This window comes from Vespa velutina, chromosome 10, assembly GCF_912470025.1.
Source record: "Vespa velutina chromosome 10, iVesVel2.1, whole genome shotgun sequence".
In the NCBI taxonomy this organism is placed as follows: Eukaryota; Metazoa; Arthropoda; class Insecta; order Hymenoptera; family Vespidae; genus Vespa; species Vespa velutina.
In genome coordinates, this window is record NC_062197.1 from 7683219 (window position 1) to 7707309 (window position 24091).

Sequence of the window (24091 nt, forward strand, 5' to 3'; positions counted from 1 at the left end):
CTTTGTATGTATACCTTTAAAATGTATAGCCACATTAAGCAGAAAACGTTAAAATAATTTGCTTTAATTCGGCGGCCATTATGAAAATGGCATAATCTAAGCATCGTTAGCAGACAACTGTTTCCACAAATGGATATACTTACTGTAATACATACTCCATATTCGTAATATAAATAAAAATGAAAAACCGAAAAACATGTTTACGTACTGTCACGTTCTCTTTACGAACGTACCAACGATAGTTATGATTTTGATGGCTAAACGTTTACTCTGAAACACTATAGCGAACTTTGTTATCACATGGCAGACAAAAAGAATTCGAATTCGACTAGATACGTTGAACGTGCAGAGACCTGTTATTCGCTTACACGTTCGTTCAGCTTTTCTTTTGGATTTTTTTTCTTTCTTTCTTTCTTTTTTTTTCTTTTTTTTTTTTTTGTTTCTTTTTCTTTGTTCTTTTTTCTTTTTTTCTCGGTTCAATCACCGATCGTCAGAACAAACGAACAACCCCCACACCCCATCCCCCGAAGCTCTGCGTCTCTTCGCACGATCATCCACGACGCCTTTCGGAAATGCTGATACTTTCTAAAGAATCAAGGGCTTCGAAGGGATCGAAAGTTTTTTTTAGAAAGTTTTACTTCTTCACTACGAACTATCGAGAGTCTTAAACTTTTAGAGAAAACGACAGGGACATACTAATTCGTACGGTTTTTTTTAAATTCAGGACGATGTCTTTTGAGTTTGTTTTGTTTGTTCTTTTTTTTTTTTTTGTTCCATCTTTGTTTCTCAATTTTGATTATCCCATTAACATAGATTGACATTAAATTACATTGTGTTGTAAACTTGAAATATTTTCTTCGAACGTTCGAAAGTTTTCTTCGAAACATTTGGTCTATCTCGAATGAACTTAGCAAATATTGCTAAAAATTTTTTAACTTTCTCGAAAATTTTTATCGTAGCAAATGTTCCTACGAAGTTCGTATATAAGCGTTCTGAATTCCAATTGATAGATCGCTCCTTCTACCTAAAGATGTTGGTAACTTGACATGAGTTACCATATTTCCAACTTCTTTACTATCTCTCTGAACATCTTTTCCAAATTTTTTACTTATTGACCTATCCATCATTGAACAGTATTCAGCATATGATATATTTTCTTATAGATTCACAAAACTCCTTCTTTTTTTCTCTCTTTTCTCCTCTCATTTTTTTTTTTTCTTTTTCTTGATAACTAAACAAAATTAAGAGAATTGAAAAAATGAAACGAATACTAGGATACATAGCCGTAGGTACTCGGTGAGTTCCCTCGCGGGCAAATATTTGATACGACAAAACGACGGCGAACGGACAAAGAAAGGACGAAGAAACGAAGGAGGTTAGAAAAGATAAGAAGAAATATAGAAAGCCAATCGTAAAAGGAATGATTGGAACAAGTGATATTGTTCGTTGGTTCGTTAACGAAATACAATTGTATCGAGTTAAAGAGTGGAAAAAAAAGTCCAAAAAAAAATATTAGAATGTTCGTTTGTTCAGTTAAATCGATTCAAAAGCAAATATATCGAATATAATACTGCCTATTAAATTTTAATTGATATATGCAGAATCACGTTTGCGTCGTTTATTTTATATAGAAGAATAACACAAATCAAGGAATAGACGGAATTTTGTTGAAAATGGATGAAAAAGGAAACAAAACAAACGAACATATAAACATTCAAACAAACAAACAAACGAAGGAACAAATAAAAAAAAGATTTGTAATAAATTTCAATCAACTGTTCGGGTTCGCAACGTGTGGTGCGACGTGCCATGCTACAGTCTCCTCTGGATAAATTGTTTAATACCGTGATGAACGGTTTTCAAAGCTGCCACGAACAGAAATCACATATCTTTCTGTGACATTGCACTTTTTTTCCTTTCCGACCCGACGACTCTTTCTACCTTTTCGTACGTACGTTCATACTTTTAACATTTTTCTTTTCCTTCGTATATCAAATAGGAATTCTTAATCGAATTATAAATAAGATTTGCGTTATTATGAGTTTCAAAAATATTTCGAAAGTAAATTCAAATTCAACATCGTATTTTGACATAACGTTTGACATATCGAAACGTGTTTCTGATAGCAGTTTGATGTTCACGAAGAAAAAGATAGTAACGTGAAATCTGACGTACATGTATCTACGTATATATGTGGCTTTCGTTAAGTAAGAAGAATTTCATACGTTCGTGCTACATGCTCGTTTCTTTTCGCAACTGAGATTTGCGAAGCATGCGTGATTTATAAAATTGAAGAAGACATTTTCTACATAAGATAGAATTTTAATGGTTATATATTAAAATTTTTTTTTATTACTTTTTACTTCTTTTCTTTTACTTTTTTCCTTTCTTGTTTCTTTTCAAATTTTATACATTCGTTTTACTATGTTTTCCCAGCAATGATATTCGCTAAGATTGAGTTGAAAGAAGAAATGAAAAAAATGTTAAATACGAATTTTAGATACGATAACAATTTCTATGATAATTTGTTCTTTTTCTTTTTTCTTTTTATTTTCTTTTTTTTTTTTTTTTTGTTTTTATCAACTAACAGAATGAATTTTATTGCTACCGGTTAGTGTAAAACTAACCGGTGAACGGAAATCATATTTTTTCACATGTAGAAAAAGAGAAGGAGAATGAGAGGGAGATAGAAAAAGAGAGAGGGAAAATGCATGATTCCATAACCGTTCGGATGGATTGCGTACCATTTGGAAAGTATAGAAGGAAGGGAAAGTCGATACATAAATGCAATTTCGAATGGGTCAACCATTTCCGTGTTCCTAGCGGTCATCTACCGGGGAAACGTTTCAAAGATCGTCGACGTGGAAATATGCGTCGTTGCAACTCGTGTTACGATTAAACGAGCTTTCATTTATAACAAGTATATCCCTTTAATTGTCCAAGTATAGTTCCATTGAATATTTAGTGGCTCCGATGTAACATAATTACGATGTAAATTCACATGTTTCAGGGATATCTATTTAAAAGTATATTTAATTTTTAACAAATGTGCACATGTTCTCCTTTTATAAATTTTTAAGAGAGAACTTTTATAATTCAACGAAGGAAAAATAAAAATTTGTTTAATTTGAGAAGTAATATATCAGAAAAAAAAAATAAGTGGACCATATTTCCTAACCGTGAAAAATATCTTTTTAGTAGTAACATTTTTCTCTCTAATGCGTTCATGCATATGCATGCGTTCGCATATCTCGATACATGAAAGTTCCTCTAACCTCGACTTTTCAACTTCGTTCCGACGTAAAACGCGTAGCGGCTTCTACGTTCTAACGTTCGTTCTTCTTCGAGGAAATCCATATCATATCTCACGCTAAGTTTGCAGACCTTTTTGGTATTAAATCGTGGTGCTCTTGTTCTACTTTGCGCCAAGTTTCACTGATCGTGAGCGTGATAATAGCTTTCTCCTTTTTTTTTTCTTTTTCTTTTTTTTTTTTTTTTTTTTTTTTTTTTTTTCAAGAAAAACGATGCAACGTATAATATGGAACGTTCCATTATCGTTGAAACTCAATTAATTCGAAACGTATTCGTACGTAACAAATTATCGATCGAATTATCAAAATCTATAATATTAATTTTGTAAAACCTCATGTTCTACTTTTGGAAAATTTAATGGTATTAATAAATTAAATTAAACTAACCTTAAACTAATTAAAAATACTTGATGGTATATCTGTGCATTATCGTTAAAAAGTCGACTTCTGTAATATATAGATACATTGGATCGCTATCAGAAAATTAAAAATACTTGCGGAACGGCACATTTACGCTTACCATTTAATTGAACGGTATGGCTCTATAAATTTGTGAATCTATCAGAGTATGGTGTACGTGCTACGCATCGAAACTGGTTCTCCCCTAGGAAAAGCGTAGCAGGTAATTATTTATTCGATTCGATGGCTCTCCAAGGAAATGAGTAACGAGAAGTATCGTTACTCGATCGTGTTTTAGCGATGTCAACAACTTCGGTTTTCCCCACTGAATTTTCCGTTTTCGTACAATTTTTACGATTTTTCGAGACATCGAGATCGAACGTAATCTCCACTTTGATGCGTCGCACGATCGATCACTTTCGGATTACCAAGGTGAAAAGCATTTCTCTAAAACCTTCTCGTCGATCAAGTTTTAATCTTATTGATCGATAAAGTGGATCGGAAGGATTAAAATCGAACTGTTGCGAGAAAAAGTCGATGAACGAATATACATTGACAAAAGAAAAGAAAAACGAATAAATATGATCGATCAAAAGAGTTTTCGATCTTTATAATATTCATCACTTAAAACGAATTCTAATACCGAGTAAAAATATAAACCAATGAATAAAATTATCCAAAGATCATTCTTATCCTGTATTATCCATGAGGAAACAACAATAACACTTATGGACACACATTAATTTAATAAATGGCACGTCGAGATTCCAATATCGGCACCGAGTTCTAGGAAAGCCTTAATCGACTTGAGATATTTCCATCCTTCCAACCCTTCATGGAATTTCGGAATGGTCCAGAGTGAATATCAACCGAATGCGTCTTTATAATACTGGATTCTGAATTATGATTGATGTTGATCGCTGTTAAGTCGAATGGTTTAAATTAGCATCTCAGAATATAGTCCGATTGTTCTATCAAGAACCATCGATAATCCCGTACACCGACAATACTCGATTATATCTCTACCCTTCATATTCTAATAATATAAGAGAAGAGAAGCATTGAAATTGAAGGTGTACCGTAAGGGAAACAATAAAGGGAATGACCGGTGGCCCATTGCGAGACCATTAGATAATTACGAAGTTGCATATTGAAGTAATCACGAGGGAAACTGAGAAATATTAAATGCATGGTTATCATTCTAAGGACTATTATATCGCAATCAAGAAGAAAGATAAAACTTGCGTGAACTATACTTTCCTGCTATTTTCTCTCTCTTTCTCTCTACCTTTCTTTCTCTCTCTCTCTCTCTCTCTCTCTCTCTCTCTATATATATATATATATATATATATATATATATATATATATATATATATATATATAATACTATTTTCTTCTGTTTATCTCTCTCTCTCTCTCTCTTTATCTATCTGTCTATCTAACTAACTGTCTATCTATATATCTATCTATCTATCCATCTTTTTCTGCATTTAAAAGCATATCTGCGATAGCGCAAAAGCCATAAAACTACTTGGCATTATTCCAAACGCGTTTATTGCGGGATTAGCCGGTCTCTTCGTCTTTTTTCTCCTCTCTATTCCCTATCGCTCTTCACTGTGCATCGTTCTTCCTTCCTTAAAGGATCTTTCGAGCGACGTCGATTTTGGCACAGGTGCAAATTTTTGTTTACTCCTCCTTGGCAACACTTACATACTCCTATCCTCGTTGTTTTCGTAAGACACATACGAGGCGTGAAAAAGAGAGAGAAAGAGAGGGAGAGAATAGCAAGACAAACCTTTTAAACATGTAAATCGACTCTAGCTCCTGCTCTCCCAACTATTCTCATAGTTTTCTCATTATGCAAACTGTTTAGCCCGTTTTAAATCTTTCCTCTTAAAATGTTCTCACAATGATGGCTTATATTTTTTACAAAAAAAGAAAAAAAAAAAAGAAGAAAAGAATTGATACTAAAACGTGTGCACACGAGAGAAATGAAAATGTTTGCATTAGAAAAATGATTTTATTTATGCATCTGTTCTTTTTTTTATATCTGACGATAATGCCGAAAGAAAGCAAGGCTTTATAGTGTCAATCGTAAAGGTAAGCGTAGCTACATATTTTCCATATAAAAATTCGTCGAATCGAAAAGAGATTTTTTTTACTCTCGTTGTCGATTCAGGCAGGTCCCCGGAAGGATGCTCGAAATTTACGATAAGCGCTACCCACCGATGGAATTTCGCGCATACTCGTTTTACGACGTACCACGTGTCTGGAAAAAAAAAAAAGAAAAAAGAAAGAACGCACGCTCGATTCTATCGACAGGTGTTCGAACTTTGCATCGACCGCTCTTTTATCGGAACTTGTACGAACCAAAACCCTCCTCTCCCTCTTCCTCCTTCTCCTCCTCCCTTTACCTCGAGCTTCGGGTAATCTCAAAGCTGACGCTTTGTTTTGTTTGAAACGTTTATATGCAGTAACAATGTTTTTATTATATCTCTCCCTCACGATTTTATATCCTCTCCTCTAAAATTTTGTTTTTGTTTGTTTTCCTTTCTTTCCTACTTTTTTTCTTCTTTCCTTTTTGTTTTTATTTTTTTACAAATAAACTCATTAAATAACTTACTTTATACCGAGAGGAATTTTTTCTATGAAAAAAAAAAAAAAAAAAAAAAACAAATATATATATTAGGTGGACCGGAAAGTAATATCGTTTCTGCGCATGTCAATATTTGATTGTGATTAAAAATAAAAACTTGTTAAAAATTTATTTATTTGAATTTAATTTAAGAAAGCGATATTACTTTCCGGTCCCCCTAATATATATATTGATTAGTTAACAACTTTAACATATTAGAACTGATAATGCAGATTGAATTAATTATGAATTTCTGCAAATTCGCATGGACTTACGAACATTAGCCACTCGCATGGCATCGAAACGTCATTGTCGAACGTTTCCATCTTCAAATCCCGAGACTAGAAACAGCTTAAGCGTTAAGCGTATCTCGTTCGGAATTGTCAAGGTGAATAGAACGAGAATAAGGGAGAGAGAGAGAGAGAGAGAGAGAGAGAGAGAGAGAGAGAGAGAGAGAAAGAGAGAGAGAGAAACAAAACGACATTGTCAGAAGATAAAGAGCAAGGTCCAGGTAACGCTGGTAAACCCGTTTGTCAAGGGTTGAAACTTACGATTAACGATCCGAAGGACGAATTCTCTCTCTCTCCCTCTCTTTCTCTCTCTCTCTCTCTCCCTCTCTTTCTCTCTCTCTTTCTCTCTCTCTCTCTCTCTCTCTCTCTCTCTCTCTCTCTCTCTCTCTCTCTCTCTTGCGCTATTCCTTTACTATTCCATGTTAAGGAGTACCTACGTTCGTGAAACAATAACGACGACGTTACAAGAGAATCACGGAAAGAGAGACAATTAAGGTGGGAAAACGCTTTTCCTACTGTTTGTTATATACAAAGGACTTATGGAAGAATATCCATGGTACAATGAATTTCTCTTGTGAGTGTGGAAATTCTCAGTATCAAGTTAAGAATGATTAGGACTTGTTTATAAATTACGATTCATTTTCGTGTAATGCATATAAAATATATTTCTCTCTGTATATTATTTTGTTATCGATCTCTTGTTCCATGTAAAATTAAGAAACATAGGAAGGAGTCAAAGTACGTGTACCGCAGGAAATGAAATGTCGTACGAGCTTTTGGTATCGGAATTCGGCCGAAGGAAACTCGTATGCATTGGCAAGCTTCCAAATGGTATCCTAAACGTCACCCGGCTGTCATTAGCATCGCACAGAGCACACGAGTTACCAGAATGGTATTCGTACTCACGTTTATCGTCATAAATAGTGCGGACGGCCGATAAATAATGTTCTTTGCCAGAAAATGAACGAGCGACGATAACATTCATCGATGGACGGCATAGATATGGCTATTAGCGTCATTTTCCTATAAACATGCACAAACCATTGTCTCTTTCGTTTCGATATTCGAATTGTTTTTCTAACCGATATATTTATCTTTTTTGAATTTTTTTTTTCTTTATGTTACTATAATAATAATAATAATAATAATAATAACAACAACAACAACAACAACAACAACAACAATAATAATAATAATAAAAATAATAATAATAATATATATAAAAACAATTATTTTATTAATAATAAAATAATAATAATAAATTATTATTATTATTATTATTATTATTTATACGATAAATAATACATTATATATTAAAGTTTAATAATAATAATAATAATAGAAATAAGAATAGTTTTTGATCGATTTGACTATGTTCAAGTTCATCGTACGTGTACGAGGAAACCTTATGAAAACTGACGGTCCGCTTCCCCTTGCAAACTTAATCCCAATTACATAGAGAATAGCCACCTTAGAATGTCGAGAGATATATCGGCCGGAATATCGAGCTCCTTGAAATAGACATCAACCCTACCGAGGAGAAAGTTCTTAGTCGGGCAAGGTAGAAATTACCGTTGCTAACTAAGTTAGTTAGTGGTCCCTGATGTACATTTCGACGCATCGCTAAATCCTCACTTAAGACGATGTTCGATGAATCGCTCGATTGAATCGAATGAGATGCAATTACCTCATCGATATAATCATGCAGATGTGTTTTGAACGATCTATTCTCTGTCGTTATCGAACGATAAACAAATTAAACGATTACGAAATTAATAAAAAATTAACAATACGAAATTAATAATTCTTTATAAATTTCTATTGCGTAATATTAAATGAAATTCTTTTTCGAATATTTCTTAAGTAACAACTTCATAGAATTTAATTTATCCAAACGAATATCTTTGATCATAGTCACTTGTACTAGTTGTGTTATTTTTCCAAAAAAGCTACGTCCGTTATATATATTCTGTGCGTATATAGATATATAGAAACTATTTCGTAAAATAGTACAGTCAATCTCGACAGCGTATAAACCCATAAACACGCCATGCACGTAATATCGATACAACCGGAAATACAATCTATCCAAGTATCGATAACCAGGTTGGATAAGACCACGACTTCGCATTGCCGGAAAATCGAGATTTAAGATGAGATCCGAGTGGATTTTCTTTCGATCCTTTACTGAACTTTCATAAAAATCTAAATCTTTTTCGAGCGAGATGTCAAATTTATAAATAAAGATGAATGAAAAATCGATTTATTTGTCTATGAATATCTACATTCGTGCATACATATAACGAATGAATCTAACGAAGGAAGAAAAAATGACATTGAAGTTCATGATAGCCATTAACTTACGATAATTGAACCGAAAGAAAAAGAGAATGAAACACTCTTTAATAGGGAAAACAATTCTTCATGTATTCTACATGAGGAATATATATATATATATATATATATATATATATATCTACAAATGAAAATGTATCTATTTATTGTTTATATACATCACGACTCCACGTTGCCGGAAAATCAAGATTTAAGATGAAACCTGAGTGGATTTTCTTTCGATCCTTTACCGAACGTTCTTAAAAATCTAAATCTTTCTTGAGCAAGATGTTAAATTTATAAATAAGAAATAATTAAAAACCGATTTATTCGTCTATATATATCTACATTCATGCATATAATGAATGAATCTACCGAAGGAAAAGAAATGTCATTGAAGTTGATGATAACCATTAACGTACGATAATTAAATCAAAAAGAAAGAAATAAAAATGGAAGACTAGTAAATAAAAAGAAAGACAGTTCCGTATGTATTACATACAAATAAATATCTATCTCTTTATTGTATATATTCGAGAAAACAAGCTTTCAGGTACGTCCGGAAAATAACAAAAAAGGATGAAATCAATGTCAGCTCGAAAAGCGGAAGAGATTGAGGAGAAGGAGGAGAAGAAGAAAGAGAAGGAGTGGAGGAGAAGAAGGAGAAGGAGGAAGAGGTGAAGAAGGTAGAGGAGGTAAAAGAGGAGTGGCGCATACTCGACGTCTGATTAATCGTGCAAGCGCGAAGTACGATAACAGAATAGTGGAAGCGAGACAGAAAGAGAAAGGGGTGGGCTTTTGCTAATTAAACGCTTCTGAGATAAGCACCGTTGTTGACGTTTATTCTTTAGGCCGCAACACGACGTTTCTCCTTCGTCGACCTTCCTCACAGGAATACAGAAACTTCGTCAAAATTGCATTCACCAAATTGAGCAAAAGAAAGAATGGAAAGCAAGATCGAGTCGATGATTTATAAGATAATTCTCCGTTCTACTTCTTTTCAAAAGCAAATGTCCATTTATAACAATGTTTTGAGTACTTTTACAGAATTACCGATTCTTCTGCCTTAACTTTTCCTGCTTTTTTTTCTTTTTTCTTTTTTTCTTTTTGTTGGCTCGAATATAGAGATAATGTTGAATCCTACGTCTTCTTACGACTTGGCGATACTCATGTTCATATGTGTAAAGATACCAGATAATAAAATCTAAATGTTATTAGTTATTTAATATTATTCGAATGTTCACTACATAGCGACAGGTTTCCATTTTGCTATATTGATATACATAATAAAATAAAAATAATATATATATATATATTAATAATAATAATATATCGTATATATATATATATATAGGATAATATGAGAAGTGATGGATTCTTTTTTTTAAAGCGTCAGAAAATAATAAATTTAATCGATATCCAAAGAAAAGCAAAATATATTTGTAAAAGTAGATACATCAAAAATTATAATATCAAGATAAAATTAAAAAGTAATTTTAGATTTTTATAAAAAGAAAAATAGAAAAAGAAATTGTTTACCAAGCAAAAGGCCATCTAATCCAAAATGTATGAATAAGATAATCCATGATTCTAGGTGTCATGATCCAAGTAAAAAAAAAGTTTTGTACATAACAGAAAGAAAAATAATTTCTTTTGGTCGCATAAAATTTTTCTACAGAGATCACATGAATCCTAAAATATCCTTCGTGTAATCACTTATCACATCTCATACATCAAATCCATGTCGTCTTGTTTCGTTGTACAACTGTATTACTATCTATACTCTACGCATTCAGCATTTATCTTCTTCCTCCAAATTTTTTTCAAACTTTTTAAAAACATAATTTGAAAAATTTTTATCCGCAGATAAATCTTCCATAAGGGACACGTTTACGTTTGTACTTGTCTGAATTTTTGACACGTTTTGTTACTTTTGTTGCTTGAAACGTCTCTTATGTTTTTTAATTCGTTAAACTCCCCTTTGATGGTATACTAGAAATTGAATTAATTTTATATAGCATTGTGTTTGATGTGTCTACTATGGAAGTTTTTTTATTTATTGTTTACGAATAAGCAGATAAAACAGGTATTTAAGGTTTCTTTATTTTCCTTTGAGAAAATTTATTCTTCATTTGAGAAAGCACATAATAGACTTTCATCATTCAAAATAATTCATCAGAATCCATTATATCCATAAGTAGTGTACAAATTTACGATGGATTTCCTATCCTCGAAAAAATCGAGCCACCTATCTCAAAAATCAGGTAGTAATAATTCACTTGTTTTTTCAAAAATATTAAAACAATATCTCATTATAATATAAAGATTATAAATATAATCTTCAAGTACTATTAATTTATTGTATTCAGAAGTAATTATTTTTTCATAATTAGTTAGTAAATTATGATTAAAAGAACGAGCAGAACATTTTTGAGAATATTCAATTTCTATATTACAGATAAATTATTTAATTTCTTAATTGAAAACAAACGAAGGATTCATGAGTTTGATTAATAATTATAAATTTTACCATTAAAAATATTTCAAAATCGGATCGTATCTATAAAATATGACACTGAGTGTCTCATCAGAAATTATTCTATATATAAATAAATTATTCTATACATAAATAAATAAATAAAAAAATATATGTGTGTAGATATATATATATATATATATATATATATATATATATATATATATATATATATATATATATATATATATATATATATATAGAAAGAGAGAGAAAGAGAGAAAAAGAGAAAAAGAAAAATTGTTCACAATGAGCTTATTAAAGATGTATATAACATGTGTTAAATTCCTTAATTAATTTATATTAATCCTTTTTGGTAAGATTATTCATATTACTAAAAACATTATAGAATAGCAATTACGAAAGAAAATTTGTTGAGTTGATTGCACCGAGTATTAGTTACTTATTCCTGAAAAAAAAAGAAAGAAAGAAAGAGAGAGAGAGAGAGAGAGAGAGAGAGAGAGAGAGAGAGAGAGAGAGAGAGAAACCAACGTTAGAATAATTAAGCGGTTTACGTGGTTTCCGTAATTCGGTCCTCGTCCAGAACGTAGTTTCTTTTTAATCCCTCCTAGTTACACGGGGTAGGAAGTTAATGACCACTCGTGTAAGCGAAACACAGGAGGAAGTTGTCCTTGGCTATTACACGAATTCGCTCAGAATTCTCTACTTTAACTAGGCCAGCTATGCGCGTTGGAGAGTATGCATTAATTTACGATCTTGCTATGTTATCCTAAGTTCCCTAACTCTCGAGATACATGCATCTTATCCTTTATACTATTCCCTAACTTCAGAAAATGTCGCAGAATATTCCTGTCCGCATTTCGTTGCTCCATTACGTGATTCTCCCACTTGAAGCAAACTTTTCAAATGTGAACTTTGTAAAAGTCGATTGTATAAAACAAAAAAGTAAGAGAGATGAAGAGAGACAGACAGAGAAAGAGAAAAAGAGAGACCGAGAAAGAGAGAGAGAAAGAGAGAGAAGGAGAACATGTATGAACAGTAACGACTTCGATCTTTGAATATTAGCTATCATCATCGTGATTTTTAGGCTCATGCTTTTCATGGAAATCCGCGGTTTTATCTATGGGACAATTCGACTCGATTCAACGATCACGTTCGTACGCATTGACGCCTCGATCGATGTCTGTTCTCTCTTTTTCTCTTTCTCCTTCCTTCTTCTCTCTCTCTCTCTCTCTCTCTTGCACGCATGCACACACATACACATATTCATTCTTCGACGAACAGTCGTAAATTCAAATTCACGCGACACGATTCACACTCTTCGCATCTCTCCTCTGTTCTCTCTCATTTTGACATCGAAATACTATCACCTTTGAAAGGGGAGGAGTATCATATAACGAATCCACGCGAATGGTTTACACATTCACGAATTCGTCCATGAATTGTCTTCATCAAAATACTAGTATCTATTATTTCGAATATAATGAAATTTGATACCGGTAACCTTAATTAAATTTTAATATACGAACGAAATATTTTTACTTAATTATTTTTCATTAATTTCACAATGATAATAAAAATGAAATAATTTCACTTCTCTATTCGAACGATACAAGAAAGGCAAATCGATAACAAATAAAATATTATCATTTTGAATTGACCTACGTATAGTAATTTTTTTCTTTTAACAAATTAATTAAAATATATAAACAAAGAAAGCTGAACTCGATAAATTTCAAAGTAAAAATTATTTGGACCGAATAATTTCATTGCATACGATCGTTTTCATTAAACGATGCAACAAATTGATATAATCTAATTGCATTTATATATTTCTAGTATTGATTATAAAAGAAAGAGCCTATTAAAATAACACGGACGAATTATCGCACGTAATGATAGCATTAATGAAAGAGGACAATAAAAGAGGGAGCGAATGTACGATGTATGATGGATTTATCGATCCATCGTTTCTCTGTTAATTGCGAATTAATACTCGCTATTATTCTCTATGTTGATTATGCCTCTGGAGATACATTGTCGCGAACTTACAATTTTCTTTTTTCTTATTTGTAAAAACATTTCGTTATGTTTCTAATCAAATTTGTAACACGATGATGGAATGTTAACATTGGTCTAAATAAAATTAGATATTGTTTGATCCTTATGACGAGAATGCAAAACGTCAAGTCACGTTGAGAGGACTCAACAGGATAACGGTATTAGCAACAGCAACAGCAGCAATAGCAGCAATAACAGCAATAATAATAACAGAAACAGCAATAGCAGCAACAATAATAGCAGCAACAGCAAATTTCATAGCGAACATGAGACGAGAGTGAACGAGATAAATAAAAAAAGGCAGAATGGAGTCACGTATATAAAACAAACTCGAGGACTGAAATCCGCGGAAAAGCTGCGTTTCGTTTTTAAGCCGAACCTCTCTTATATTCTGCTCGCGTGCGAAGGATATAGGTACCACTCGACGAAAGAACGTCTGTTGGAACGACGAAAGACGAGCGCGAGCTTACCCAGCCACGTTTCTCCCCGAAAAGTGGATTCCCTTGACAAAAGACGACCAACCTAATAACAATTTACAATTATCACAGTTCCACGAACGCTATCTTTTATTCTTTATTTCACGGGATACATGAAATTCTAATCCAACTCGCGAATCGGTATTAACTTTCGTTCTTTGTATAATTACATTTTTTAATTTCTTTTTTTGTTTTCTTGTCTTTCATATCTCCCTTTTTTTCTTGGAAGTAATCAGTACACATAAAAGTAAACAATTCAACAAAGATATTATCTCGTGTCAAATATCTCTCAAAAGTCTACATTCTTTTTCTAATATGAGAACTACATTTTGAACGGTGAGTCGAACGTCTCTCTCTCTCTCTCTCTCGCTCTTTTTCTTTCGAAAGCAAATAACTCCCCAATTTATGATGTTTGTTATCACCTTCGATAGCAGAAGAGAAAATGCCGTGCACGAAGATCCCAAGAGAATAGTAGCTCGTGTTAGTCACATACATGTGTCTACAATACTATGTATATGTATGTGTATGTATGTATATATATATATATATATACACACATCGATCATTGTACGTACACAAGATCGTGCAAGTCTTGTAAATGTAAACCGAAAGGTACGTTGAGTGTCTACCGAATCATTCCAATTGCAACAGATTCCGATCACGTTCGCGTATCGGTGGTAACTTACGCTTTAGCCGGAATTAGGACGGACTTTGTCGCTGACGAGAGAAAAACCTCCGAGCGTTTCTATTCCATCGAAAAGTTTTACGGATTTTAAAGCAACCCCCGCTGATTACATCGCGGCCATTTACTCTTCTTCTAATTAAATCGCTCCTCTCTGCCATTGGAAACCTCGACGAAAGCTTTTTATCGTTCTTCTAACTAACTTCAACAATAGAATTTACGAGTATACGTTTCTCGTGAAATCGACAACACTAAGAAGATAAGACGATAATCATGAAGAAAAAAAAAAGAAAGAAGAAAAAAAAACATATATCTTGGAAATAAGCTATTACTCTTTTTCTTTTTTTCTCTCTCTCTCTCTCTCTTTTCTTTTTTTCTTTTTCTATACATTCTTTATTTTATTTTTGAACAATGATCTTTGAAATCATCTTTACTACGTGCTTTCGAAACGGGCACGTAATAAATTTTACAACTTTTGTATCGTGTATTCCTGAAATAGCCCGTGTGTTCCTTTTAGTCATGAAATTTTTATTCTTGATTTCCTTGAAATAAAACAAGTTGGATAATAAAAATCCAACAATGGAAAAGTTTTCAACGGAAATGACGTCATTGCTGGCACTCCTATAATCGACCATGAAAACGAGATTCCAAACCGTTCTCCTATTAAATCGACGTTGACGAACTCGCTTCATCATTGAATCCTTTCGCAATTTCGTTAATGATGAGGGAAGCTCGTTCTTCTTTGCTTTATCGATTCATGAACGAATATACATGAATAACGTGCGATTTGAAATGTTGCGAGGAAATTGGTCGAAAAGGGAGGTACATTTACCGATTCTTTTTTTTCTTTTCTTTTTTTTTTTTTTTTTTTCTTTTTTAATTAGTCAAACTATCGTTTTCTTGCATCCATTAAAAGACGTGGATGAAGAGAAAACTTCAAGATTGATCGACTTTCAAATAGAATCTATCTTCGGAGTTAGGGTTCGATTACACACCATCCAAAGTTAAATCACTTTTCTCTCGATGTGATAAGCTTTAAATGGTTCTTCCTTAAATGTTCGTACGATGACAATCGAATTAATGTACATATTATCTTTTTATTAACGTTTAACATTAATTTACGATCGTATTCTTTTTTTTTTTTTTTATGATATTACAGGTGGAGATGAAAGGAATTTCTGGTCCTATAGAATTTAAAGAAGGACGAAGAATTCAATTTAAATTGGACTTACTGAAGTTAAAGCAGCATTCGTTGGTTAAGGTAGGAACCATATTACGAATAATCCCTTTAGAATACATAATCTATTTGAAACGAAACTGGCCTTTTTTCGTGCGAGTACTTTGCATATCAATAAAACATCAAAAACAATATATATTTTTTTCTCTTTACTTTTTTCTTTTGAAAATTTGATCATTACTGCTTAACTCTCTATTGTACTATTTAAAAAGAAAAAGAAAGAAAAAATATTTTTGTCTTAATGTACATGTCATAAGTTTTATTATTAACATTACTATTGAATTATGATAACAGGTAGGAGAATGGCGTCCCGGTGTTGGCGTTAACGTCACAGATACTGCGGCATTTTATGAGGCTAGTTCGGCCAATGTAACACTGATAGTGATCACCATATTGGTAAGTTATCGTATTTGATTTATACTATATATCTAATTAATATATCGTCTACTTATTCAATAAATCCCCCAAAAATATATGGTAATGATTTATCTTCGATACAGATATTTGAAATATGTTCGTAGTACATCGAAGAGGTAAAATATAATAAGATTTTCGTTTCTTCACGATGATCAAATACGTTTAGTTTGTATTTTCCTTCTTTCTTTCTTTTCTTTTTTTTTCCTTTTTGTTTTTTGTTTGTTTGTTTAATTTTTCTTTTTCTTTTTTTTTTTTTTTCTTTTTTTTTTTTTTCATTTCTTCTGCCAAAATCGTATTATTTTTCTCGTCTCGTCCTACGTGAAATGGGTTACAAATGGTGTTTCGTGATACAATCGAATTTTGCCTTTCTTGCATGAATATCATTCGTGGACAGGAAACACCATATGTGATGATGCACTACGAAAAAAACTACACCGGGAATTCGCGGTTTTATGGTTTTTGCGTGGACCTGCTCGAGGCGGTGGCAAGGGAAGTCGGCTTCTCGTATCGACTGGATTTGGTACCTGACAGGAAGTACGGTGCAAGAGATCCCGAAACAGGCGAATGGAACGGCATCGTCAGAGAACTCATGCGACATGTATGATTTGGTTTGTTTAATTTATTAGATTTCGATTTTTATTCGAATCATCCTTTTGATCGCTCTTATTTGACCTTTAGATATCCTTTAGATTCTTCCAAATTTACTTTTTTTTTTTTCTATCTCTTTTATCTCGTAATTCTTCACCTAACGAGTAGATATCAATATATACATATATATACACTTGATTTTATCACTCGATTTAATTGCACTTATTATCGCTGATTGATGTTGCCTCGTTTTTTTTATACGTAGATGTTTGTCCGTATCGTTCAATTTACTGTTATCTCTTTTTATTCGTTTATCGACTATGCTTGGTAGTGCTCTTTTCCCATATTTCTCTGTTAGAATGTAATCACAAAAACAGAAAGAAATCGAAATGAAAAAATAAAAAAACTACACAATTCTCGAGATAACGTATAAGCCATTAACAGAAATCGACTACAATTCATAATTTCACAAATGCATCGGATTTTAATAAATTATTCCTTAAATTTCTATCTTGCAAATAAAACTTTATACATTATTGTACTTTGTACTTAAGACACATATGTTGCCGCATTGATATATATATATATATATATATATATATATATATCCTTACTGTTACAACCCCTTTCCATGGATTATGTATTCCGCTTGGCTATTCCTCATAGTTCTGAGGAGCGTGCGAGAGTGTCAGAGTTAAAACCTGCGTCCACGTCAGTGATACCATTCAAAGATTATTAAGATTTAATTTCCACTCTGATCTAAAAGAGATCCGTTTACTAAGTTTAATTGCTCTCGTAGTTGTTTGATATCGTAGGATCGTAACTGGAACGAAGAGATAGAAGCTGGGACCTAAAATTGTACATTTTTGACGGTGAGTCATCAAAGCTGTTTAATTTATTTCAATTTGCATTAATATTGTAATTGCGTTCGATATTATAATATAAACAAATTAGTAACAATAATACGTCTTCGTTGTAAATACACAAATGCTCTATTTAGATATTAGAAATATATCGCTTGACGCCAATATAAGTAAATCCACCGTCCAAAAGCTTGATGTACAAACTCGTCTGATAAAATGTACATTCTTTCTTTCTTTTTTTTTTTTGTTTCTTATTTTTTTTTTTCCTTCTTTCTTTATTATTTCTTTTTTTTTTTTTTTTTTTTTTCTTTCTTTTTTCTATGTTCATAGTAAAAGAACAGGCTCGTGCGAGCGCTTCTCGATTTATACGCGTATCTGAACGATGCCGACCATTTTTGCTACCGAGCTTCCTGTATGGACCGTTCGTCACGAAACATTGACTCGTCACGATGGTAGGATCACGTGAAAAAGTACTTTTAACTTATCGTAAAAGTGTCAGGAGTACTACGTGGAAAGATTGGGTAAATACTCGAGAGCATTAAACGAATCGGTGTGAGACAGAAGACAAGTGGCAAAATGTCAGAGGTTATAAACCTGAAGGAAGGGAAAAGAAACCAGGATGTTCACGTGATTTGCATTTCCCGTCTCGTTTATGATTCCATTCGAATATCTCAAAGATAATTTTTTTTTCTCTTCGACATATATAAGAAAGTGTACAGTTAATTAATTCCTACGGAAATTTCATTAAAATACATCTGTTTGAAAATATTCTTACAAGTATTACTTAACAATATTTTTGTTTGCATTATTGCACGAATATTTGCACTTATTATCTCGCGTGTTGGTTCGACGTTGGTTCTCGATCGCTATGCACTCATATACTCGTTCATTCTATCTCTCTCTCTCTCTCTCTCTCTCTCTCCCTCTATTTATCTATCTATCTATCTATCTATCTCACTCTTTTACCACTGAACATAACGAGCTTTGTGGAAGAGTAATCCATTTAAGCGGTCGATCGACATCACTATCGAAAGAGACACGGCGTAACACTTCGACCAATCGATTCATTCTAATTTCTTTCCTATCATTTCCTTTTTCTCTATTTCTATCACTTTTTTGAATATCCTACTTCTTTAAACGCGTAAGGATCGAGACGAGTCGTCGGAAAATATTAAGAATCGATGAAAGGGGAAAAAGTGAAAAATGAACGGTAAGGAAAGGAAAGAAAGAAGAAGAGGAAGAAAAAAAAAGGTTGGAAGAAGGAAGGAAGGAAGGAAGGAGATCGATAGAAACAAAAGAAAGTGGTAGCCTCCTTTTTATGGTCCCCCATAGGAGCAGCCGTACGTAATGCTGAGGAACAGAGGGAATTTCAGTGGAAACGAGCGTTACGAGGGCTTCTGCATCGACCTGCTGAAGGAGATAGCACACATGGTAGGCTTCACCTACAGGATCGAGCTCGTGCCGGATGGCAAATACGGCGTTTACGATTACGAGACCGGCGAATGGAACGGAATAGTACGCCAGCTGATGGACAAGGTGAGCAATGTGCGCTTTGAATCATACGCTTTGCAAATCGCAAGGTTAATACTCTTTCTTTCTATCTCTCTCTCTCTCTCTCTCTCTCTCTCTCTCTCTCTCTCTCTCTCTCTCTCTCTCTCTCTCTCTCTCTCTCTCTCTCTCTCTCTTTCTCTCTAATTCTCTTACTTTTCCTCCTTTCATTCTACTTCCACAATTCTCTCGATTCTTTCTTATCGATTAAAAGCAATTACTAACAGGCACAGTTGTTCACTTTCTACGAAATAAATCACAATTAAAACGTTTAAGATCTTATAGTATATAAAAACGTGTCGATTATTATCATCATCATCATTATCATCATCATGATATATTATCATCATGATAGATTATCTTTTTCAATTGAATCGAAATACGAGCTTGAATTGTTCTTCTTTTATTTTTTTATTTTTTTACTCTTTACCCTTGTAAAATCTTCAACTTTTGTGTAGAATCTAGAGAAAATTATTGTAAAATATAAGGATATACGTACATCCTTTGGCTGGATAACATTCGTTTGAATCAGCGATTTTATATCGTCCTCATAATATCTCCTTTATACATATATATATATATATATGTGTGTGTGTGTGTGGGTGTGTGGATATGTGGGTGTGTGGGTGTGTTAAAGTGAAATGGATAAAACTCGACTTTAAAGAATAGAAACGAAAGAATCAGCAAAGAATCTTTTGTTGCATTATCGAGTAACCATCGAGATGGGTATCTTTATATAGACGTAACCTAGTCTCTAGATCGACAAAAACTGCAGAAATAAATTTACCTAGGACTCGGTGGTATAGCGGTATCTCGAGTGCTTCGCGGAAAAGCATGTGCTTTTTTCAGACGCTGAAAAAGCAGTTACATACATAGATATAGTGGTAACTCGAGAGTGCGTACGTACTTTGCAAACCACCCTCTCCTCTCCTTGTCTTTTCGTTTCCTTCTCTCTTTTTCTTTTTCGTTAGCTCTCTATCCATCTATTTGTCTATCTTTTTTTCTTTCTTTCTTCCTTTCTTTCTTTCTTTCTTTCTTTCTTTCTCTCTTTCTCATTTCCTCTTTTTTCCTCCCCTTCCTTTTCATTCGCTACCCATCCACGCACCTATCTATCTCCATTTCGTTCATTGCGCTTCAAAGTAACTTTCAATAGACTCGACTCTTCCGTACCTTTTTATTATGTCCTAAGAGAGAAGGAATGAATTCTCTATAAAGTATCTCAACATTATTTATCGTCAAATAATCGATCCGCCGATCTTCGCGAGTCGTGTCTTCATTATTTTATCTAATATCATATTTGTTTTAAACATAGATAAATAAAGATTTTTAATCTACCTTTGAAATGAAACAATATTTCAGAATTCGAAAAATAAAAGAAAAAAAAAAAAAACGAGATCGCTAGGATCGAATAATCGAAATAAAACGAGCTTTTATCATGTAGTAAATTCTTTTATTACTCAGCTTTGATCGTGACAGCGCATGCACGCAAATTTTTATTTAATATATATATATAATGTTTATTGTATCGTTACAATAAGCAATTTAAATATCGTCATTTTTTAATGAAAAGAAAAAGACGATGCTTGAGCCAATTATATTAATTACAAGTGTTATATTGCTTTTTTGAATATTACTCTATGATTTTTTTTTTCTTTTTTTTTTTTTTTTTTTTTTTTTTTTATATATAACGTAAATGTTTCATCGAGTATAATTATAAATTTCAAGTTGATAATCCTAGGATACGTACATTTGGATCCTGACGACAATAAGAAGATTGAAAAAAAAGGTTTGGCAGGAAGTAGAAAAACTTATATACAGCATGCACATTTGAACGATTATATAAATTCATTTCTTCTTTGCAATATACTTTTGCATGCATTTGTATATTCCCTCGTATTTCGATTTAGATGTAGACCAAGCTATAGACATAATCTATGGGGTTAGCTTTAAATTTCTAGGAACACGATGTATAGAAGAAAGATCTTCTTCGTTACACAATTTTTATAAATTAGTAATACTCTATCATAAAGAGAAATAATAGTTTTAAAATAATTGTCAATTTAAATTCTCAATTAGAAATATACATATCAATTATATATATATATATACATTTTTTTTCAGAAAGCCGATCTGGCAGTGGGTTCGATGACAATTAATTACGCTCGAGAGAGTGTCATAGACTTTACGAAACCCTTCATGAATCTCGGAATCTCCATTCTTTTTAAGGTAAGAAAGAAGTAAAAGTTCATTTCTTTAGGACGACGAATATCGCCTCGCGTTATAAAAATCCGTGAAGTTTATCTTAAAACGTGTAAGCGATTACCTTTGTTACATGCGCCAGGAGAGTCGTATTTAAAGAAGGAAGGAACCAGTATAAACCACCCCTTTAATCCTCGGCTGGCTCGCCATCGGAAATTGCACCCGGCGGCTAAGTCTCATATTTTTACTTCATCCGGATTTCCGCATTGTTGCTCTCGCTTCTTGATTTCTTTGCAACTATTTCTTTCTCCCTTTTTCTTTTTATATTTCATTCTACTATTTTTTTGTTGTCCAAGCTTACATTCATCACCCTTATCTAAGCATACTCCTTTTTTCGTCTCCTTTTTTTTTTCTTTTTGTTTTTTCTTTCTTTTATTTTATTCTTTTTTTTTTTTTTTCTTTTTCATTTTCCCATGTCCCTTTATCCTCTTACTTTTGCTCTTTTCATCGATAACACTTGCATATGGTTCACCCACGTATTGCATTTATTAGTCGTATTTACCTTCTTCTTCTTCTTTTTTCTTCTTTCTTTCTTTCTTTTTTTCCTTCCTTCTATATCTTCCTTTTTTCCTTCTCGATACGGGTTCTACCCGCATATGGAAAATATTAGTCGATCTTTTGACCAATCGATGCTTTTTAAAAATGCATTCTCGTAAAAAAGAAAATTACGATCGACGTTTTAAAACTTATTTAAATACAAAGTTGAAAATATTTACTTCTATATTATCAATCTATATATTCAATATTATCAATGATAAGATAGGGAACGACTATATTCGATAAAATATTGTTGAAAAGGAAATGTCGGAAAAATCGAATGGTGAATGCGTTCGAGTCGAGATATGAAATGCGTTGTTAAATTCTTAATGAATGAACGCTTTCTATCGGGTGTAACGGTGCATTCGAAGTTTCTCGATGCGACAGTAATATCGTGAGCACTAGCATGAATTCGAGAACGTATGCACACGTTTCGGTAACTCGCGGATGCACGTGTCGCCGGGCTAATTAATGGCAGGCACAGCTGATGGCGCATCGATGATTTAATAAACGATCTTTGTTCTTTTCGATTACGTTTTCATTTTCGAACTTTGACCAACCGAAAGATCGAACACTCGGATGGGTTGTTTCTATCGACGATACGAATATAAAATAACGCGTTTTGGGTGCATCAATTCCAAGCAATTGGTCACTTCTGTTTCGAGCTTCGTTTCATCCTATTCCGTCTATCTATCGTTTCTTTGCGTCTAACGGAAAATTCACTCGACCGTTTCAATAGAATTTACGAGAATTAGGTTCGCTCCTATTTCTTCTTTCTCTCTCTCTGTCTCTTTCTCTTTCTTTCTTTCTTGCTTTATTTATTTCTCTTATTTTTTTCTTTTTTTTAAAAATTCCCTTTAAAATACTAGATAGACGAACGATCAGAAAATCAATCGAGTAGCTTCAGATGAACGATTCTATCATTTAATCAAATTTTCATTCGCTAGATACTATTCATTTATCGAAATATTTGAGAAACAAACGATACATTGGTTTAATATTATTAATCGTCATTTTGATTAAAATTATAATGATATTCCTGATAATATCAAAGAATTAGATTATTTAATTCCCTTTTCATTTTCCTGTAGTTTCCTTTATTGTCTAATCAGTGTTAGACAGCGACCGCGACATCTAATTAATGTAAGGTGGTCACTTAATTATAGCTAATGTTACTCTGAAGATGTGGTTACTCAAAGTGTCCTTTAATCATCCTCTGAACGTCGATTACCTATTACGATTTTCCATGCTCGTATCTCTTTCTTCTTTTTTACGATAGAAAATATTTTCGAGATAATTATGTACGTTCCCGACATTTGATTTATTTTACAACAAAAGTAAATTCTTCGATGCACTTTTTTTCTTTTTTGAAGTTTCTTCTTAGCTCGTAATATTTTTCATGCCTTCCTAGATCTTTCTCTTTCTCTCTATCTTTTTTCTATCTCTCTCCCTCTCCCTCTCTCTCTCTCTCTCTCTCTCTCTCTCTCTCTCTCTCTCTCTCTCTCTCTCACGACTTAAATTCAGCTCCGACCATCTGGAAAGATCCCTCTTTCATTCTTCCACAGTACTACCGTTTCTTTTCCATTAGGAAAAGGGAGTGCTAAATTTTGAATCAACCGATTCTATTTGCGCGCTGATGCGTCCGCGGGAACCAGGCATCTGCTTTTCCCCGAACCTTCTAATATTTTAAAAGGATGTTATTAGGTCATCTTAAAATACTTTTAAAAACGTAATAAGTTATATAGTGTCGTGATCGAACAGATAGTAGCTAACATAAGACATATGTCACCTCTTTGGCCTTGTTCCTAATCATGAAACATTGAATTGTTCTCTCTCTCTCTCTCTCTCTCTCTCTCTCTCTCTCTCTCGCATGCTTTGTCATCTCTAATTATATCGTGTACGTGAGAATCGATAACAGAGAAGTCAGATCTAAAGAACGATCTCAAAATTCTCTGTT

At 32.9% G+C, this 24091-nt stretch overlaps 1 protein-coding gene across 9 annotated transcripts in view; it reads left to right on the forward strand.

The window, feature by feature from the left end:
- Positions 1 to 24091, forward strand: part of LOC124952683 (glutamate receptor ionotropic, kainate 2-like) — a 75121-nt gene that overhangs the window by 47017 nt on the left and 4013 nt on the right. For 6 of the 9 annotated variants that reach the window (XM_047502913.1, XM_047502915.1, XM_047502912.1 and 3 more), the window contains 5 exons: positions 15845 to 15946; positions 16217 to 16318; positions 16734 to 16937; positions 19123 to 19326; positions 21460 to 21564. In XM_047502913.1, the coding sequence (XP_047358869.1) occupies positions 15845 to 15946; positions 16217 to 16318; positions 16734 to 16937; positions 19123 to 19326; positions 21460 to 21564 (717 nt within the window). The remainder of the gene's footprint in view (positions 1 to 15844; positions 15947 to 16216; positions 16319 to 16733; positions 16938 to 19122; positions 19327 to 21459; positions 21565 to 24091) is intronic. The other 3 variants (XM_047502916.1, XM_047502918.1, XM_047502917.1) reach the window with 2 other exon arrangements.